The 16,499-nt window shown below is 45.7% G+C and overlaps 1 protein-coding gene across 3 annotated transcripts; it reads left to right on the top strand.

Annotated features, from left to right (window-relative positions):
- On the top strand, window positions 5,863-12,178 carry TMEM213 (transmembrane protein 213). Of its 3 annotated transcripts, none has more exons than XM_005679518.3 (4): window positions 5,863-6,064; window positions 9,900-9,974; window positions 10,845-11,058; window positions 11,878-12,178. In XM_005679518.3, exons 1-3 carry the CDS (start codon window positions 5,920-5,922, stop codon window positions 11,012-11,014), a joined length of 390 nt encoding a protein of 129 aa, XP_005679575.2. In that variant the 5' UTR covers window positions 5,863-5,919; the 3' UTR covers window positions 11,015-11,058; window positions 11,878-12,178. The 3 variants fall into 3 exon arrangements, with proteins under 3 accessions (XP_005679575.2, XP_013818977.2, XP_005679574.2); XM_013963523.2 differs by having other exon boundaries at window positions 11,479-12,175; XM_005679517.3 differs by having other exon boundaries at window positions 10,845-12,178.

Below are 16,499 nucleotides of genomic sequence, written 5' to 3'. Positions count from 1 at the left end.
TACTGCTATGTGAAGCCTAACTTGAAGGATTTGGAGCATAATCTTGCTAGCATGTGAAATGATTACAATTGCGTGGTAGTTTGAACATTCTTTGGCATTGCCCTTCTTTGGGACTGGAAATGAAAACTGACCTTTTCCAGTTCTGAAGCCACTGCTGAGTTTTCCAAATTTGCTGGCATGTTGAGTGCAGCACTTTAACACCATCATCTTTTACAATTTGAAATAGCTCAGCTGGAATTCCATCACCTCCACTAACTTTGTTGGTAGTAATGCTACCTAAGGCCCACTTGACTTCACACTCCAGGATGTGTGGCTCTAGGTGTGTGACCACACCATCGAGGTTATCTGGGTCTTGAAGACATTTTTTGTACAGTTCTGTGTATTCTTGCCACCTCTTCTTAATCTCTTCTGCCTCTGTTAGCTCCTTGCTGTTTCTGTTCTTTATCATGCCCATCTTTGCATGAAATGTTCCCTTGATAGCTCCAATTTTCTTGACGAGATCTCTAGTCTTTCCCATTCAAGTGTTTTCCTCTAATTTGTTGTACTGATCACTTAAGAAGGCTTTCTTATCTCTCCTTGCTATTCTCTGGAACTCTGCATTCAGTTGGATATATCTTTCCCTTTTTCTTTTGCCTTTAGCTTCTCTTCTTTTCTCAGCTATTTGTGAGGCCTCCTCAGACAACCATTTTGCCCTTTTTCATTTCTTTTTCTTGGGGATGGTCTTGATCACTGCCTCCTGTACAATGTCATGAACCTCCATCCATAGTTCTTCAGGCACTCTTTCTATCAGATCTAATCCATTGAATCTGTTTGTCACTTCCACTGTATAATCATAAGGGATTTTATTTAGGTCATACCTGAATGGTCTAGTGGTTTTTCTCTACTTTCTTCAATTTAAGTCTGAATTTTGCAATGAGGATTTCATGATCTGAGCCACAGTTGGCTCCAAGTCTTGTTTTTGCTGACTATATAGAGCTTCTTCATCTTCGGCTGCAAAGAATATAATCAATCTGATTTTGGTACTGACCATTTGTTGACGTCTGTTTGTAGAGACATCTCTTGTGTTGTTGGAAGAGCATTCTCTTGAAAAAACTCTATTAGCCTTTGCTCTGTTTCATTTTGTATTTCAAGGCCAAACTTAGCTGTTACTCCAGGTATCTTTTGAGTACTTTGCATTCCAGCCCCCCTATGATGAAAAGGACCCCTTTTTTCTGGTGTTAGTTCTAGAAGGTCTTGTAGGTCTTCATAGAACTGGTCAACTTCAGCTGCTTCAGCATTAGTGGTTGGGGCATAGACTTGGATTATTGTGATATTGAATGGTTTGCCCCGGAAATGAACTGAGATCATTCTGTTGGTTTGAGATTGTACCCAAGTACTGAATTTCAGACTCTTTTGTTGACAATGCTGGCTACTCCACTTTTTCTAAGGGATTCTTGCCCACAGTAGTAGATAGAATGGTCATCTGAGTTAAATCCACCCATTCCTGTCCATTTTAGTTCACTGATTCCTAAAATGTTGATGTTCACCCTTGCCATCTCCTGCTTGACCACGTCCAACTTACCTTGATTCATGGACCTACTATTCCAGGTTCCTATGCAATACTGTTCTTTACAGCATCAGACTTTACTTTCACCACCAGACACATCCACAGCTGAGCATCATTTCTGCTTTGGCCCAGCCACTTCGTTCTTTTTGGCACTATTTGTAATTGCCCTCTGCTCTTCCCTGGGGGGCTCATCTTGTAGTGCCATCTTTTTGCCATTTCATACTGTTCATGGGGTTCTCGTGGCAAGAATACTGGAGTGACTTGCCATTCCCTCCGCCAGTGAACCACATTTTGTCAGAACTCTGCACTGTGACCGGTCCCTCTAGGGCATGGCTCACAGTTTCATTGAGTTATTCAAGTCCCTTCACCACGACAAGCCTGTTATTCATAAAGGGGATATACAAACACATGTATATGTGTGTGTGTCTGTGTCTTTTGCTGTCTGTCTGGGATTTCTGCAACAGCTTCTTGGATAATCTCTCTGAACCCAGACCCGCCCTTTATCCTGTATTTTTTCTGAAATACAAAGGTGGCCCTGTCTACAAGTTCCTTATAGGTGCCCCGAATATATGATAGACAATTTCCTCAGTCTGGCATGTAGGCCTGCTTACAATCTGTTCTCAGTCTAACCAGATACACAGTGACCCAGCCCATACCCCGAGGACAATAATTACTCCCCAAACAAGAGGCACACAGTCATGCCTCAGAGGCCAAGCACACACTGGTCCCTTCTCCTGTGCCTGGCAAACTACACATCTCTTAAGTTTCAGGTCAAAGTGCCACTTCCCTTGTAAAATGTTTTCTGAATCCTCAAGGCCCCAGCCCTCCTCACTACACTTATTTCATTGCGTTGTCACTGTTCATCCATCTTGCTCATTGGACCCTGAGCTTCTTGAGGACGGGGGCCATGTGGCCTTACCCACATCAGACCCCCACCCACTAATCCCCACTCCCAAGGGCCTGGATACAGCAGCTGCTTGGTAATTGCTGAATAGTCAAATGAGTGGTAGGTCTAAACTGGACTTTGGTACACTGCCTGAAGATAAACATTCCTAAGGCACTTCTGCTCCCTGCTCCCAAACCCAAGAGTAGAGGGCCACCATTAATTTGTACCTTTGGGTAGATTAGAAAAAAAGTGTCTCTTCCAGGCTCATGTATAACAATGTGCTGTGCTTAGTCACTCAGTTGTATCCAATTCTTTGGGACCTCATGGAGCCCACCAGGCTCCTCTGTCTGTGGGGATTCTCCAGGCAAGAACACTAGAGTGGGTTGCTGTGCCCTTCTCCAGGGGATCTTCTCAACCCAGGAATCGAACTCAGGTCTCTGCGCTGCAGGCAGATTCTTTACCATCTGAGCCACCAGGAAAGCCCAAGAACACTGGAGTGGGTAGCCTATCCCTTCTCCAGGGGATCTTCCTGACCCAGGAATCTAACCAGTCTCCTGCATTGCAGGTAGATTCTTTACCAGCTGAGCTACCAGGGAAGCCCAATATATAACAATTAGACATCCTTATTCTGGGCTTACCCATGGCTTACAAGTCCTCCTGGTAGGGAGTCATTGATTAAAACCAGCCGCCCTGGCCAGGCACAATGATAACCATTTGCATGGTTATCTCACAACAGGAGGTCTCATAAGGAATGTTGAGGCAGGTGCTGAAACCAACTGGGAGAATTCGGGAGTGAGGGGAGGCAAAAGGAAGAGGGAGGAGAGGATGTGCCCTGCCAACCTCCCAGAAGCCCTAGCACTGGAATCCATCTTGGTTGAGAGTTGCTTGAGCCCCCAGGAAGGACCCAGAGTCAACTACAGGCCAAGCACAATGACTGGCCAGAGTCAGCCCTGAAACTAACCCCATCACCATAAAACCCGAGACTGTGAACCACATGGCAGAGCCATTCTCCTGGGTTTCCCTTACCTTGCTGCTCTCTGCCTGGGCACCCCTCTCCAATAAAGTGTCTTGGTTTGTCAGGACTTGGATCTCCTCAAACAATTCATTTCTGAGTGTTAGACAAGAGCCCACTCTAGAGCCCTGGGAGGGGTCCTCTTTCCTGTAATGCTGCCACAGAGCTTTGAACGAGCTATATTTCATCCCTCACTCTCTCAACCAGACCCAAGGTTGCATAGAAACATAATGCCCATATCAAGACCATGGCGGCCAGCCAGCACACACAGACAGTTCTCCCATGTAGGTGTCATTCCTTTCGCTCGAGGTCCATCTACTCTCACCTGCACATGCGAACTTCAATACCCAGCCCAAAGGTCAGCTCCTCTGTGACTCTCTCCCTGCTCCTCTCAGGCAGACTTCCTGCTCCCTCTTATATCCCCATCACCCAGGACGATACCCGCAATGAGACCTGTCACATTGCCTCCCAGTTCTTTCCTTCCTGCCTGCCTTCATGGCTGCACTGTGAGTAGGCATCAAGAAGAGGGATTGAATCTTAATCATCTTTGGGTCTCGAATGCCTTGGATCATGCCTTTCAAATATATGGTGGGCCTTCAGTGAATGCCTTGGACTGAAGGTGGTGCTTCAATCAAACAACTGCATGTGTGTGCCTTCTAAGTCGCTTCAGTCATGTCCAGCTCTTTGCGACCCTACGGACCATAGCCAACTAGGCTCCTCTAACCCACCAGGCTTCTCTATCCTTGGGATTCTCCAGGCAAGAATACTGGAGTGGGTTGCCATGCCCTCCTCCAGGGGATCTTCCTGACCCAGGGATAGAACCCAGATCTCTTTTTGTTTTTTAATTAATTAGTTTATTTTAATTGGAGGCTAAATACTTTACAATATTGTAGTGGTTTTGCCATACATTTACATGAATCAGCCATGGGTGTACATGTGTTCCCCATCCTGAACCCCTCTCCCACCTCCCTCCCCATCCCATCCCTCAGGGTCATCCCAGAGCACCAGCCCTGAGCGCCCTGTCTCATGCATTGAACCTGGACTGGCGATCTATTTCACATATGGTAATATACGTGTTTCAATGCTATTCTTTCAAATCATCCCACCTTCACCTTCTCCCAGAGTCCGAAAGTCTGTTCTTTATATCTGTGTCTCTTTCGCTGTCTTGCATATAGGGTCATCATTACCATCTTTCTAAATTCCATATATATGCGTTAATATACTGTACTGGTGTTTTTTTTTCTGACTTACCTCACTCTGTATAATAGGCTCCAGTTTCATCTACTTCATTAGAACTGATTCAAAGGTATTCTTTTTAATGGATGAGTAATACTCCATTGTGTATATGTACCACAGCTTTCTTATTCATTTATCAGCCAATGGACATCTAGGTCTCTTCCATGTCCTAGCTATTATAAACAGTGCTGTGATGAACATTGGGTTACACATGTCTCAATTCTGAGAACCCAGATCTCTTATGTCTCTCTTGCACTGGCAGACAGGTTCTTTACCACTAGCACCACCTGGGAAGCCCCCTCAATCAAATGACTACTCAGTTCAAAATCTTCACAAAACTTGCCTTTCGTCTCTTGACAATTCAGCCCCCAAGCCCGACACATGGGACACTCAGCCTCTTGGCCACAGTGGACTTCTGAGCATCTCTTACCCCTGGGGCTTTGCTTGCCCATCCCTTTTGCCTATGATGTCCCCTTCTCCTCTTTGCCTGTCGAAACCCTAGTCGTCCATCAAGACCCAACCCAAATGTTATCTTCCTTTTGCGGCAGCAGGTGATGCCCAGAGCTGCTGAGAAGCAAAGTGCTTTGTCTTTCTCAGGTCCTTTCTAAACTACTGCTCTGTACTTTAATGATGCATATTTGTAAAAAGGCACTTTGAGGACATGCATTTCTAGACTTTAGCAAGAGAGTGTGTGTGCGTGTGTTATAGTTGCTCAGGCGTGTCCGACCCTTTGTGACCCCATGGATTCTCCAGGCATGAATACTGGAGTGGGTTGCCATTCCCTTCTCCGGGGGATCTTCCCGACCCAGGGATCAAACCCTGGTCTCCTTCATTGCAGGCAGATTTTTTACCATCTGAGCCACCAAGGAAGCCCCTAGCAAGAGGGTATGGGCTCAGAAAATATTGGACAGGACAGACCAGGGAATATAGCACGTAAGCCTGCAAGTGGAAGAGACAGCAAACTCATCCTCAAGGAACCAGCAGGGCCCAGATTGCCTCCCCTGTCCTCTTTTTTCTCAGCAGGGACAAAATGAAACCTAAGTAAGAACCACAAAATTTACCCTCTCTTCCTCCCCCAGCCAACACAGCTCAGCTTCCCTCCTGGAGAGGTGAAAGCCAGGTGTGACAGCCCAAGCTCCCTTTGCTCCACCCCCTCTCTCTCCCCCAAACACAGAGCAGAAATTCACCTCTGCCAGCGTTGTTTCCAAGCTCCTGCAGGACGAGACACACACGGGGTGCATGGCAGGCAGCCCTCAGCTCGCCTCTGCAGGGGCAGTGCACACAGAAGCCTCTCTCCTCAGCATGAAGCGCCTCCACCTGGCACCCTGGGCCTCCCTGGTCCTCGGCCTGGCTTTCCTCTCCTTGCACCCGGTTTACTTGGCAGGTAGAACCGTGAGCTTTATTCTTGCCACACTGGAAAGAGTGAGGGAGGGTGGGGGAGAGAAGGAGGCAGGAGGAGGATTCCTTGGCTCGGGTTGGTCCTGCTCAAAGGAAAGAGGAAGCAGGGCTTTCTCATCTGAAGGATTAGGCTGGAGAGGGTAGGGTGGGATGCGGGTTTGCCTAAGACCAGAGTAAGCCAAGATGGGAGCTAGCACGAGTCCCTCCTATCAGAGACGGAAGGTGCACCTAAAACGGCATCTTTGGGCTGCTGTTTCTCAGTGGCCCCTGCTCAGGGTAATTGCGTTGCAGTTCTGTATTTTGTGGCTATCATCCTCCCTTTGCATGCCCTCCTCTCACCTAAGGACATCCGTCCATCCCTTAACCCCGGGCATCCTTTGCAGCTTTCACCAAACCTCAACACACAAGGCTGCCGTATGCTGTTAAAACTTCCCCCATCTCACCCGGCTCAGGAGATGTTGGATTATCACCCCACTTTCTCAGGGAGGCCGAGGGGGGTGTTAGGAAGCGCCCTCCCAGGCTGGGCTCTGCACATCAGGGACCTCGCTCCCATTCTCATGCTCCTGGCTTTTGCCTTTGGCTTTGACCTGGTTCCTCAGAACAGCCTGCCCTGCTCCCTGGCAGATTCTCCCTCTCTCAAAGCCAACCCTCACGGTCCCCCATGCCAAGCAGCGTCCATCTCTCTCCTCACAGTCTCTCCTCGGGAGGTTCAGAGGGTGGGCTCTCAAGCCTCTGAGCCTCAACTCTACTTTAGCTTCCACAACTGACTAGTTGTGTGATCTCAAGCAAATTCTTTACCCTCCCTGTGCTTCAGTTCGCTCATATCTAATGTGGAGATAATCATAGTGCTTATATATAGAGTTGTTGTAAAGATGAAATAGGGTAACTGCGCAAAAAGACCTTTGAATAAAATAGCATGTGGTAAACACTCCAACGGGGCTTCCCTGGTGGATCAGACAGTAAAGAATCCGCCTGCAATGCAGGAGACCCAGGTTCAGTCCCTGGTTGGGGAAGATCCCCTGGAGGAGGGAATGGCAACCCACTCCAGTATTCTTGCCTGGAGAATTCCACAGACAGAGAAGCCTGGTGGGCTACAGTCCACGGGGTCAAAAAGAGTCAGACCTGACTGAATGACTAACACTTTCACTTCATTTCAAACACTCAACAAAGGTTAGCATGTTCCTTTTACTTTTTCCAATATCAGCCCTCTCCAAGTAAGAGTGTTTTCTGTTTACCCTGGAGGTGCCTTGCTTATGAGAAGGCCTCAAACACTTGGCCCATTTCACTGCACTGAACAGCTGGATCCTTCCAGTAGCCTTTACTTTGGAAGTGACTCCAAATGGACAAGTCCCTGGCTGGCTTTGCTTATGAGGGAGGTGGGTGATGTTTCAGTTCTTCAGAATTTATACTAGGTTATTTGATTTGAATCATATAAAATGTCTGATATTGAATAATTCTGGACCTATAGAAATGGCGATTTTATACGGGTTAACCTACTACTAGTGTTTCATTAACTTGATTTTTTTCCACATACCAGTCCTAGACCAGGACCACTTCCCTACTAAGGTAGAGGGGAGATGAAAGTCAGGGTCAAGGAAGTTATTCAGGTAACAAGGGAAATTAAAACATGGAGGAATCAATTTTTCCAAAGCAAATAAAAACCAAGCTCTGAGGCATTTAGCTGTAAATAATTTACAGTAGCAATCAGATTGCATCAAGCTAGTTACTATATTTTAGCAGGACACTGGAGCGGCTGGGGAGGGGGTAGTGTAAAATTAGTCTGAGCAGAAATTTCCTGGCTTTGGCTAATCAAGAAGTCTCCTCCCAAGTTATTCTACTATGTGACAGCAAGTACCTTTGAAGGACATGCTAACCTAGAGTCAGTGGGGCCTGGAGATTTTCCAAACTTTTTTCTGTCATTGCCAAAGAAGCAGATTGAGCAGCCATACAATTTCCAGAAAGATTCTTTCAAACGCTCTCTCGGTCTTGCTCTACCTAGATCAGCATTGTCTAACAGAACTTTTTTTTAACTTTTTATTTTATATTGGAGTATAGCTGGTTAATAATGTTGTAATAGTTTCAGGGGGACAGCAAAGAAACTAGGCCATATGTGTACATGTATCCATCCTGCCCCAAACTCCCCTTCCATCCAGGCTGCCACAGGACACTGAGCGGAGTTCCCTGAGCTACACAGAAGGTCCTTATTGGTCATCCATTTTAAATATAGCAGCGTGTACGTGTAGATCCCAAACTCCCTAACTATCCCTTCCCCCACATCCTTGCCCCCTAGAAACCATGAGTTTGTTCTCTGAGTCTGTGAGTTTGTTTCTAACAGAACTTTTTTGATTGTGGAAAGGTTCCATGTCTGTGCTATCTTTCTAACATGGAAGCCACCAGCCACATGATTGAGCACTTTGCAAGTGGCTAGTATGGAGAAGGCAATGGCACCCCACTCCTGTACTCTTGCCTGGAAAATCCCATGGATGGAGGAGCCTGGTGGGCTACAGTCCATGGGGTCGCTAAGAGTTGGACACAACTGAGCGAATTCACTTTCACTTTCACTTTTCACTTTCATGTATTGGAGAAAGAAATGGCAACCCACTCCAGTGTTCTTGCCTGGAGAATCCCAGGGACAGGGGAGCGTGGTGGGCTGCCATCTATGGGGTCGCACAGAGTTGGACACAACTGAAGCGACTTAGCACCAGCAGCAGTATGACCAAGTAGCTGAAATTTTCATTTAATTTCATTTTAATAAACTTAAACAGCTACTCTGGTTTGTGGCCACCATATTGGACACAGTGGACCCAGATTGCCTACCTTCTTATTCTCAGTGATGGGAGGGAACACAGCCCATGGTTTCTCTCCCTTGGGGATCCTTATGTTCATCTCTGTAATCTCTCCCTACTCCCCAGACTCTGATATTTTCTGCTAAAGTGCCTTTTTATCATTGTGTGCCTTGTTTATTAATCAAGGGCTGTATAATTCTAAGTGCTGTATACACTAGAAACCTCTCAACTTGCTTGTCGGGTGTTTAGTTTTTCACACCCTTTTTCCGAATACTAACATCATAATCATCAGAAATAAAGAATCAAGGTCAGACTTCGATGTTGTTTAGTTCAAGTTTTTGAAGGAAACTGAAGCTAGTTATGAAAAAACGTGGCAGATTTTTAAGTGACTGTGTTAGTATATGCTAGGGGAAAAAAAAAAAAAACACTTCTTAGATGTACTTATCTGCATAGAAAGCAGCTTAAACAGAGGCCCTTGGTGACAGAAGGGTGATGAGATATAAAGATAAAGCATCTCAATGGGAATACGAAGTGGTTGGAAAAGGGGAGTGTGTGAGTTTGCTGCCCAACAAAATACCACAGCCTGGGTGGCTGAAACCACAAAAGCCTCTTTTCTCACAGATCTGGAGGCTCCAGATCTGTGTCACCAGCTGTGTTTACTCCCGAGGCCTCTCTCCTCTGCTTGCAGATCGCCCCACTCTGCACTGGGTCCTCATATCCTCTTTTCCCTATGAGTTCCCATCCCTGGTCCCTCTTCCTCTTCTCACAAGGACACCAGTCACACTGGACTAACTTAACCATTTCACCTTAATTGCCTCTTGTAAAGCCCTATTTCCATAACAAAGCACTACCGCATTTGGGGGACATAGTTCAGGCTATAACAGAACTTTGCTGCATGAAATCTCAACATACCTCTACTGGAACTTCTATAATACTGTCATAATACTCACTACTGATTCAAGCAAAAACTGCCAACTCCATGCCTGAGAATGGCTTTTCCTACTGCCTGAGATTGTCATTTATCTTTTCTTTCAGAAGCAAGCAGCAGCAGCAACTCAACCTTGACCGTCCACCATCCAGAGGATCTTGAGACCCTGGAGCAGTGCCCCAGTAAGCTTCTCCTGGCAATTGCCCTAGCCCAGGGCTCATCTCGGAACAGGGAGGGACACTTAAGCCTCCTGCTTTCTGTTCATTGGCATTGAGTGACTGAGCGCCTGCCTGGCCCTCTCGCACCCCGGTGTGGTTTGTTCACGGCCCCAGAACCATCTGCAGGGCATGTCTACAGAGCTGTCTTGGCCATGGTCCCCATGTAAGCTCACACTCTTTGGTGCAGTCGGCTTTAATGGCCCATCCTCAGGACAGCAGCAGTCACCCCCTGACTTCGAATGCTTATAGAAGTTTGGGAGTGGAAACATCCTAAACATGAGCCATTCCGATTCCTGCCCAATGCAGGAGCTTCATTCTGGTACCTGTCGCATTTTTCTGTTCATCTTTCACTTGAAGACTTGCAGTGGTAAGGAGCCTAGTGCTTCATAAAACAACCACTGTGGTGCATGTCTAATTAATAGGAAGTTTGCTTTATTCTAAGTTTGGCTCCTTGATTCTGCCCCCATTGAATGACCACATGTGCTTACTTCTGGGCACTAACAAAGGAGAGTAACAGGCAGCAATATGTAGAGGCTACAAACATGGCTTTGGACTCCTACAAACGTGGGTTTGCGTTCTAGTTCTGCCATCTCGTGCCCCTGGGCAGGTGATAGCTTCAGTTCCTGCATGTCAAACAGGAGGAATAACTGTGCCTATCCATTTCGTGAGGAATAAAGGGAACGTGTGTAGAGCTCTTAGCACAGCACAGGGCGTGCCTTAGTAAATGGTGCTATCCTGTTATTACTGGTCTTAATGATATCAATATCAGAGAATAGCCTGGGGGGAAGGGAGGCTGGGGTGACACTGTCCTTCTTGCCCTCTCTTCCCCGCCAGACGCTGACTTCTGCCCACAAGCAGCCCGGTGTTGCCACACGGGAGTAGATGAATACGGCTGGATCGCGGCAGCTGTTGGGTGGAGTCTCTTGTTTCTCACCCTCATCCTGCTCTGTGTGGACAAACTGATGAAGCTCACTCCAGATGAGCCCAAGGACTTGCAAGCCTGAGACTTAGAATCCTAGTCCCAAGAATGTCAATCACCAAGTTGTGGGTAAGAGCAGGAGGGGAGAGCGCTGATGTGGTTTCCAATATTTCAAAGTCCGTTCACCCCTTTCTGTTTGTTTGGAGTTTTTTTTGTTTTGTTTTTTGGCCATACTGGGTGGCTGGTGGAATCTTAGTTCCCTGACCAGGGATCAAACCCGGGCCTTGGCAGTGAAAGCTCAGCATCCTAACCACTGACAACCATGGAAGTCCCAAAGCCTTGTTACCCTCATAACCTTCAGTTACTTTTAAAGGAAAGGAGACAGGGATCCAAGGAAGACAAGACCAGTGCTGCCAACACACCCAATTTCAAAATGTACTTGGGTCCTTTATAATCTGACATCTCCCTGATTGACTCCTCTGCTTGTATTTTTGTGTGGGGAGGGGGGAATTGCTTGTATTTTGACCATGGCTTTCTTCTGCGTTCCAGGTATGTGATACACAAGAAACATAAACTTCAGTCTTATAGTCACCCCATTCAAAACAACACTCAGAACCTTCTCACCAAAAACAAGTGGTTGTGTTTTATCCCTTATTTCAGTCAAGGGCATCACTGCCATTTCAAAATGTGAGAGCCACCTTGGCAGCTTCCTTAGCCCCACGTCCAACGCTTCCTGGGCTCTTGTTCTTCCTTTGGCATGTCCTCATGTCGAGCCTGCCCATTCTCCTTGCCGGCACCCTAGGTCTGGCCCTCATTACCCCATCCCACCACCACGTCAGGAATACTTCAGTTTGTTCTCACTGCCTTCAGGATCTGCCCCCCACCCCCTAGCTTGTCCCTCCCCTCATCCCAACATCTTCCACTTCTTTGCTGCCCTTCCCTCTGCAGGGGTGGCTGCTTTCCACCTCCACCCCAGAACGAAGGCCATTCCTCAAAGTCCAGCTCCAACGCTTGCTCTGCCTTCAAGCTTCTAGGCTTGTCTTCTGGGGACCAGGAGCTGGTGGTCTTCGGGCACTTGTGTGGTGCCCTGAGCACAGTCACTGTGAACAGCAGGCCTCTTCACAATCAGCTTGTACTTCCTCATGCTCCGGGGGTATAGAAAGCTCTTCTTAATGTTTGTCCAATGAATGAATGAATGAATAAACAAACAAATGAGTTTCTGGCCTAAACAAATTTTCTGATCGTCGCTCTGCATCCAGAACCTCCATTTTTCTGGAGCTGGTTGACCAAACTGACCTCTGGAGGAGCCATTTGGCTCTGGCCAGCTTAGGGACAATCACTTAGGGCCCAGATGTCAGCATCACTGTGAACTCTTTCAGTGGGAGTCAGGAGGAGAGATGGATGGGATCATCAGAAGAAAGAAAGTGACTCTTTAATAAAACACGTTTGCCCTTCGACAGCAAATATGTGTTTAGATTGGATAAACTCTAAATAATCATAATACAAAAAGGAAAAGTGAGAGGCCTCTGAAATGGGAAGAAATATTTTCAAATGATTCAAAGCCACCCTACTCCTCTTTCAGAAAGTCTGAATAAATTTCCTCGAACTGAAGGGATTGCCCAGCACAGTTTGCTCTCTTCTGAAGATCCAGATTGTATCAGAATCTTAGTTGTTTAATTAGTGAAACAGGATGGATTTATTATTTCAGAGTGTTGATCATATGGACACAAGTATCTATAAATGCCCGAGCTACATCATGGACATACACATGGGTGGTGCTTCACTTTTTTAGAAATTCAAGGAGTCTCCACCATACATGATGGTTTAATTCTTTCAAGATGAAAAGATTCAGTGTGAAACCAACTTTGCTTTCATATCTGCAAATATTTTTAAAATAAATCAGTGTGCAATAATGAAAGAGCACTGTCTCAAAAAGAAAAAAGAAAGAAGGGAGATTAAGATTTATTTCTGGCAAACATGAACAGAACTGACTCACGCTGCCTTGCTGAGGATCAACCTTCTACTTGAAGAATGTAAGAACTGGACCAAACATGTGTATGCAAACCAGATTACAAAAGCTCAGGAAGCTATTTGAGGTTCTGCATGTAAGTGGGTGGGTGGGAGGTTCTTCCTTGCAACCAGAGCAGCGGGGCTCTCATCTCTTTCATGCACGTGTGGACCTCAGTGGCCAGACTGCATTTGCTGCTTCAAAGAGGGGAGAGTCAGAGCACCAGTTGGCATCTGAGACGAGTAGACGCTTAGCCTACACTGAAAAGAATGACATGTAGTTGCTGCCACTGTCTCAGTGAAATGCAGGCATTCTGTGACTTGCTTTTCTTTCACAAAAGGAAGGCAAAAGTGAAGTCGCTCAGTCGTGTCCGACTCTTTGCGACCCCATGGACTGTAGCCTACCAGGCTCCTCTGTCCATGGGATTTTCCAGGCAATAGTACTGGAGTGGATTGCCATTTCCTTCTCCAGGAAGGAAGGCTAGATCAGATCCAAACAATCACTCTTTTCTTTGAGACTGGAAAGAAAGATGGTTTTATCATCTGGTGGTTATGTGACCCAGATGCTAACTCTCAGATCTACCTTCAACATGGAGTGTCTTTATTCTAGAAAAGCAAAGACTTGTCAGGAAATTTAAAAGGAACACCAGGGGAAAACCAGGGATTGATGTCCATCTAAGAATTTCCTGTGATAACCAGCAGGACCTGCCTCACAGTAGATGTACTTTTCATTTTAAAAACTTTGTCCTTAGGGATCAGTGTGGTCCTCAGCACCACTACAGACTGTGTAACACAGGGCATATCCAGTTTGGGGCATTTCTATATCAATATCCTATGCAAAAATAGAATCTTTAAACATTAAGGTGTGCACAATTATCTGACTTTTTAAATCTATTCCTTTGTAGATGCATGATACCCAAAGATAAATAAACCAAACATATGATTTTTCTATTTAAAATGAAACACTATGCCATGCAAGATTAATAAAAAACAAGTCTTAGGGTAACTTGGGCCTCTTTTCCACAAAAATATATGAAAGCATATTTTTAAACTTAAATAACAGTCTAAAAATGTTTTTGATGAAGAATGCTTCTTTCTGTCAGAGTCCTGACTTCCGTGTTGAAGTCACATATGGACATGCACTGACATTCCTGGGTCTTCGTCAGTGTATGGCAGGAGGGCCGTGCAGACAACCTCTCCCTGGGTCTACAACCAACCTTACCTGAGGCAGTCCATCCTCTGTACTTCTTTCCAGAGTGATCTGTCTAATCCATGAATAAGGAATTGAGTCACTCTCATCTGCCTAAAATCCTCCAGTGACTACCCACACCATATTTCTACCTGACCCATAGGATCTTCTCTAGCTTTTTCTCTTCTGTATCCTTCACACACACCCAGTTATGAATTATTTCAGCTCTCTCTCTATCCTCCAAGCCTTCACTCTTATTCACACAGTCTGAAACATACCCTTCCCAAGAGGCAGATTTGCCATGAACCAAGAGAAGATTTGTCACCCTGCTAATTTAACTCATATGTAGAGTGCATTATATGAAATGCCAGGCTGTAATCAAGATTGCCAGGAGAAATATCAACAACCTCAGATATGCAGATAACACTACTCTAATGGCAGAAAGCAGAGAGGAACTAAAGAGCCTCTTGAGAGTGAAAGAGGACAGTGAAAAAGCTGGCTTAAGACTCAACATTCAAAAAATTAAGATCATGGCATCTGGTCCCATCACTTCATGGCAAATAGATGGGGAAACAGTGGAAACAGTGACACTTTTTTTCTTTTCTTGAGCTCCAAAATCACTGTGGACAGTGACTGCAGCCACAAAATTAAAAGATGCTTGCTCCTCGGAAGAAAAACTATGACAAGCCTAGACAGCCTATTAAAAAGCAGAGATATCATTTCGCTGACAAAGGTCCGTCTAGTTAAAGCTATGGTTTTTCCAGTAGTCATGGGCAGATGTGAAAGTTGGACCATTATGGAGGCTGAGCACCAAAGAACTGATGCTTTTGAACTATGGTGCTGGAGAAGACTTTTGAGAGTCCCTTGGACAGCAAGAAGATCAAAACAGTCAATTCTAAAGGAAATCAAATTGCTGAAGCTGAAGCTCCAATATTTTGGCCACCTGATGTGAAGAGCCGACTCATTGGAAAAGACTCTGATTCTGGGAAAGATGGAGGGCAAGAGGAGAATAGGGTGGCAGAGGATGAGATGGTTGGATGGCATCACCGACTCAATGAGCATGAGTCTGAGCAAACTGCAGGAGATAGTGAAGGACAGGAAAGGCTGGCACAAAGAGTTGAACACAACTTAGCAATTGAACAACAACAAAAGATTTAATTTCTGGCCCTCTTTCTTGTTTGCCCCTCTCCAAGACCACCTATATAGTTTTGTATTTCTTATTTTGTATCTTTTTTTAGAAGTTCAGTTCAGTCGCTCAGTTGTGTCTGACTCTTTGCGACCCCATGAATCGCAGCACACCAGGCCTCCCTGTCCATCACCAACTCCCGGAGTTCATTCAGACTCATGTCCATCAAGTCCGTGATGCCATCCAGCCATCTCATCCTCGGTCGTCCCCTTCTCCTCCTGCCCCCAATCCCTCCCAGCATCAGAGTCTTTTCCAATGAGTCAACTCTTCGCATGAGGTGGCCAAAGTACTGGAGTTTCAGCTTTAGCATCATTCCTTCCAAAGAAATCCCAGGGTTGATCTCCTTCAGAATGGACTGGGTGGATCTCCTTGCAGTCCAAGGGACTCTCAAGAGTCTTCTCCAACACCACAGTTCAAAAGCATCAATTCTTCAGCACTCAGCCTTCTTCACAGTCCAACTCTCACATCCATACATGACTACTGGAAAAACCATAGCCTTGACTAGACAGACCTTAGTTGGCAAAGTAATATCTCTGCTTTTGAATATGCTATCTAGGTTGGTCATAACTTTCCTTTCAAGGAGTAAGCGTCTTTTAATTTCATGGCTGCAATCACCATCTGCTGTGATGAGGGCACTCTAATTATGTACATTTCAGGTCCCATAAACTGGGACCTGCTCTTGCTCTTCTCTCCCTTCTCCCTCTGCTGATTGGATTTATTGGGTTTATTGGGATTGGTCTTCCAAGTCAAGTTATCCTCTCCTCTCTCAACACACACACATATACACACACATATACATGCACACATGTATAACCTCCCTCAGTGGCCTGTGCTCACCTCCAGGGCAGCATTGTGACAAAGACTTTCTCTTCCCTTAAGGGAGAAAAGGGAACCTTCCCACACTGTTGGTGGGAATATAAATTGGTACAGCCACTATGAAGAACAGTATGGAGATTTCTTTAAAAACTAGGAATAAAACTGCCGTATGACACAGCAATCCCACTACTGGGCATATACCCTGAGAAAACCACAATTTTAAAAGACACATATAACCCAGTGTTCACCACAGCACTATTTACAATAGCCAGGACATGGAAGCAACCTAGATGTCCATCAACAGCTGAATGAATAAAGAAGCTGCGGTACGCATATACAGTGGAATATTACTCAGCCATAAAAAGGAATAAA

The sequence above is a fragment of the Capra hircus genome, chromosome 4 (genome assembly GCF_001704415.2).
Source record: "Capra hircus breed San Clemente chromosome 4, ASM170441v1, whole genome shotgun sequence".
Classification (NCBI taxonomy): Eukaryota; Metazoa; Chordata; class Mammalia; order Artiodactyla; family Bovidae; genus Capra; species Capra hircus.
This window is presented reverse-complemented; position numbering and strand designations above follow the sequence as displayed.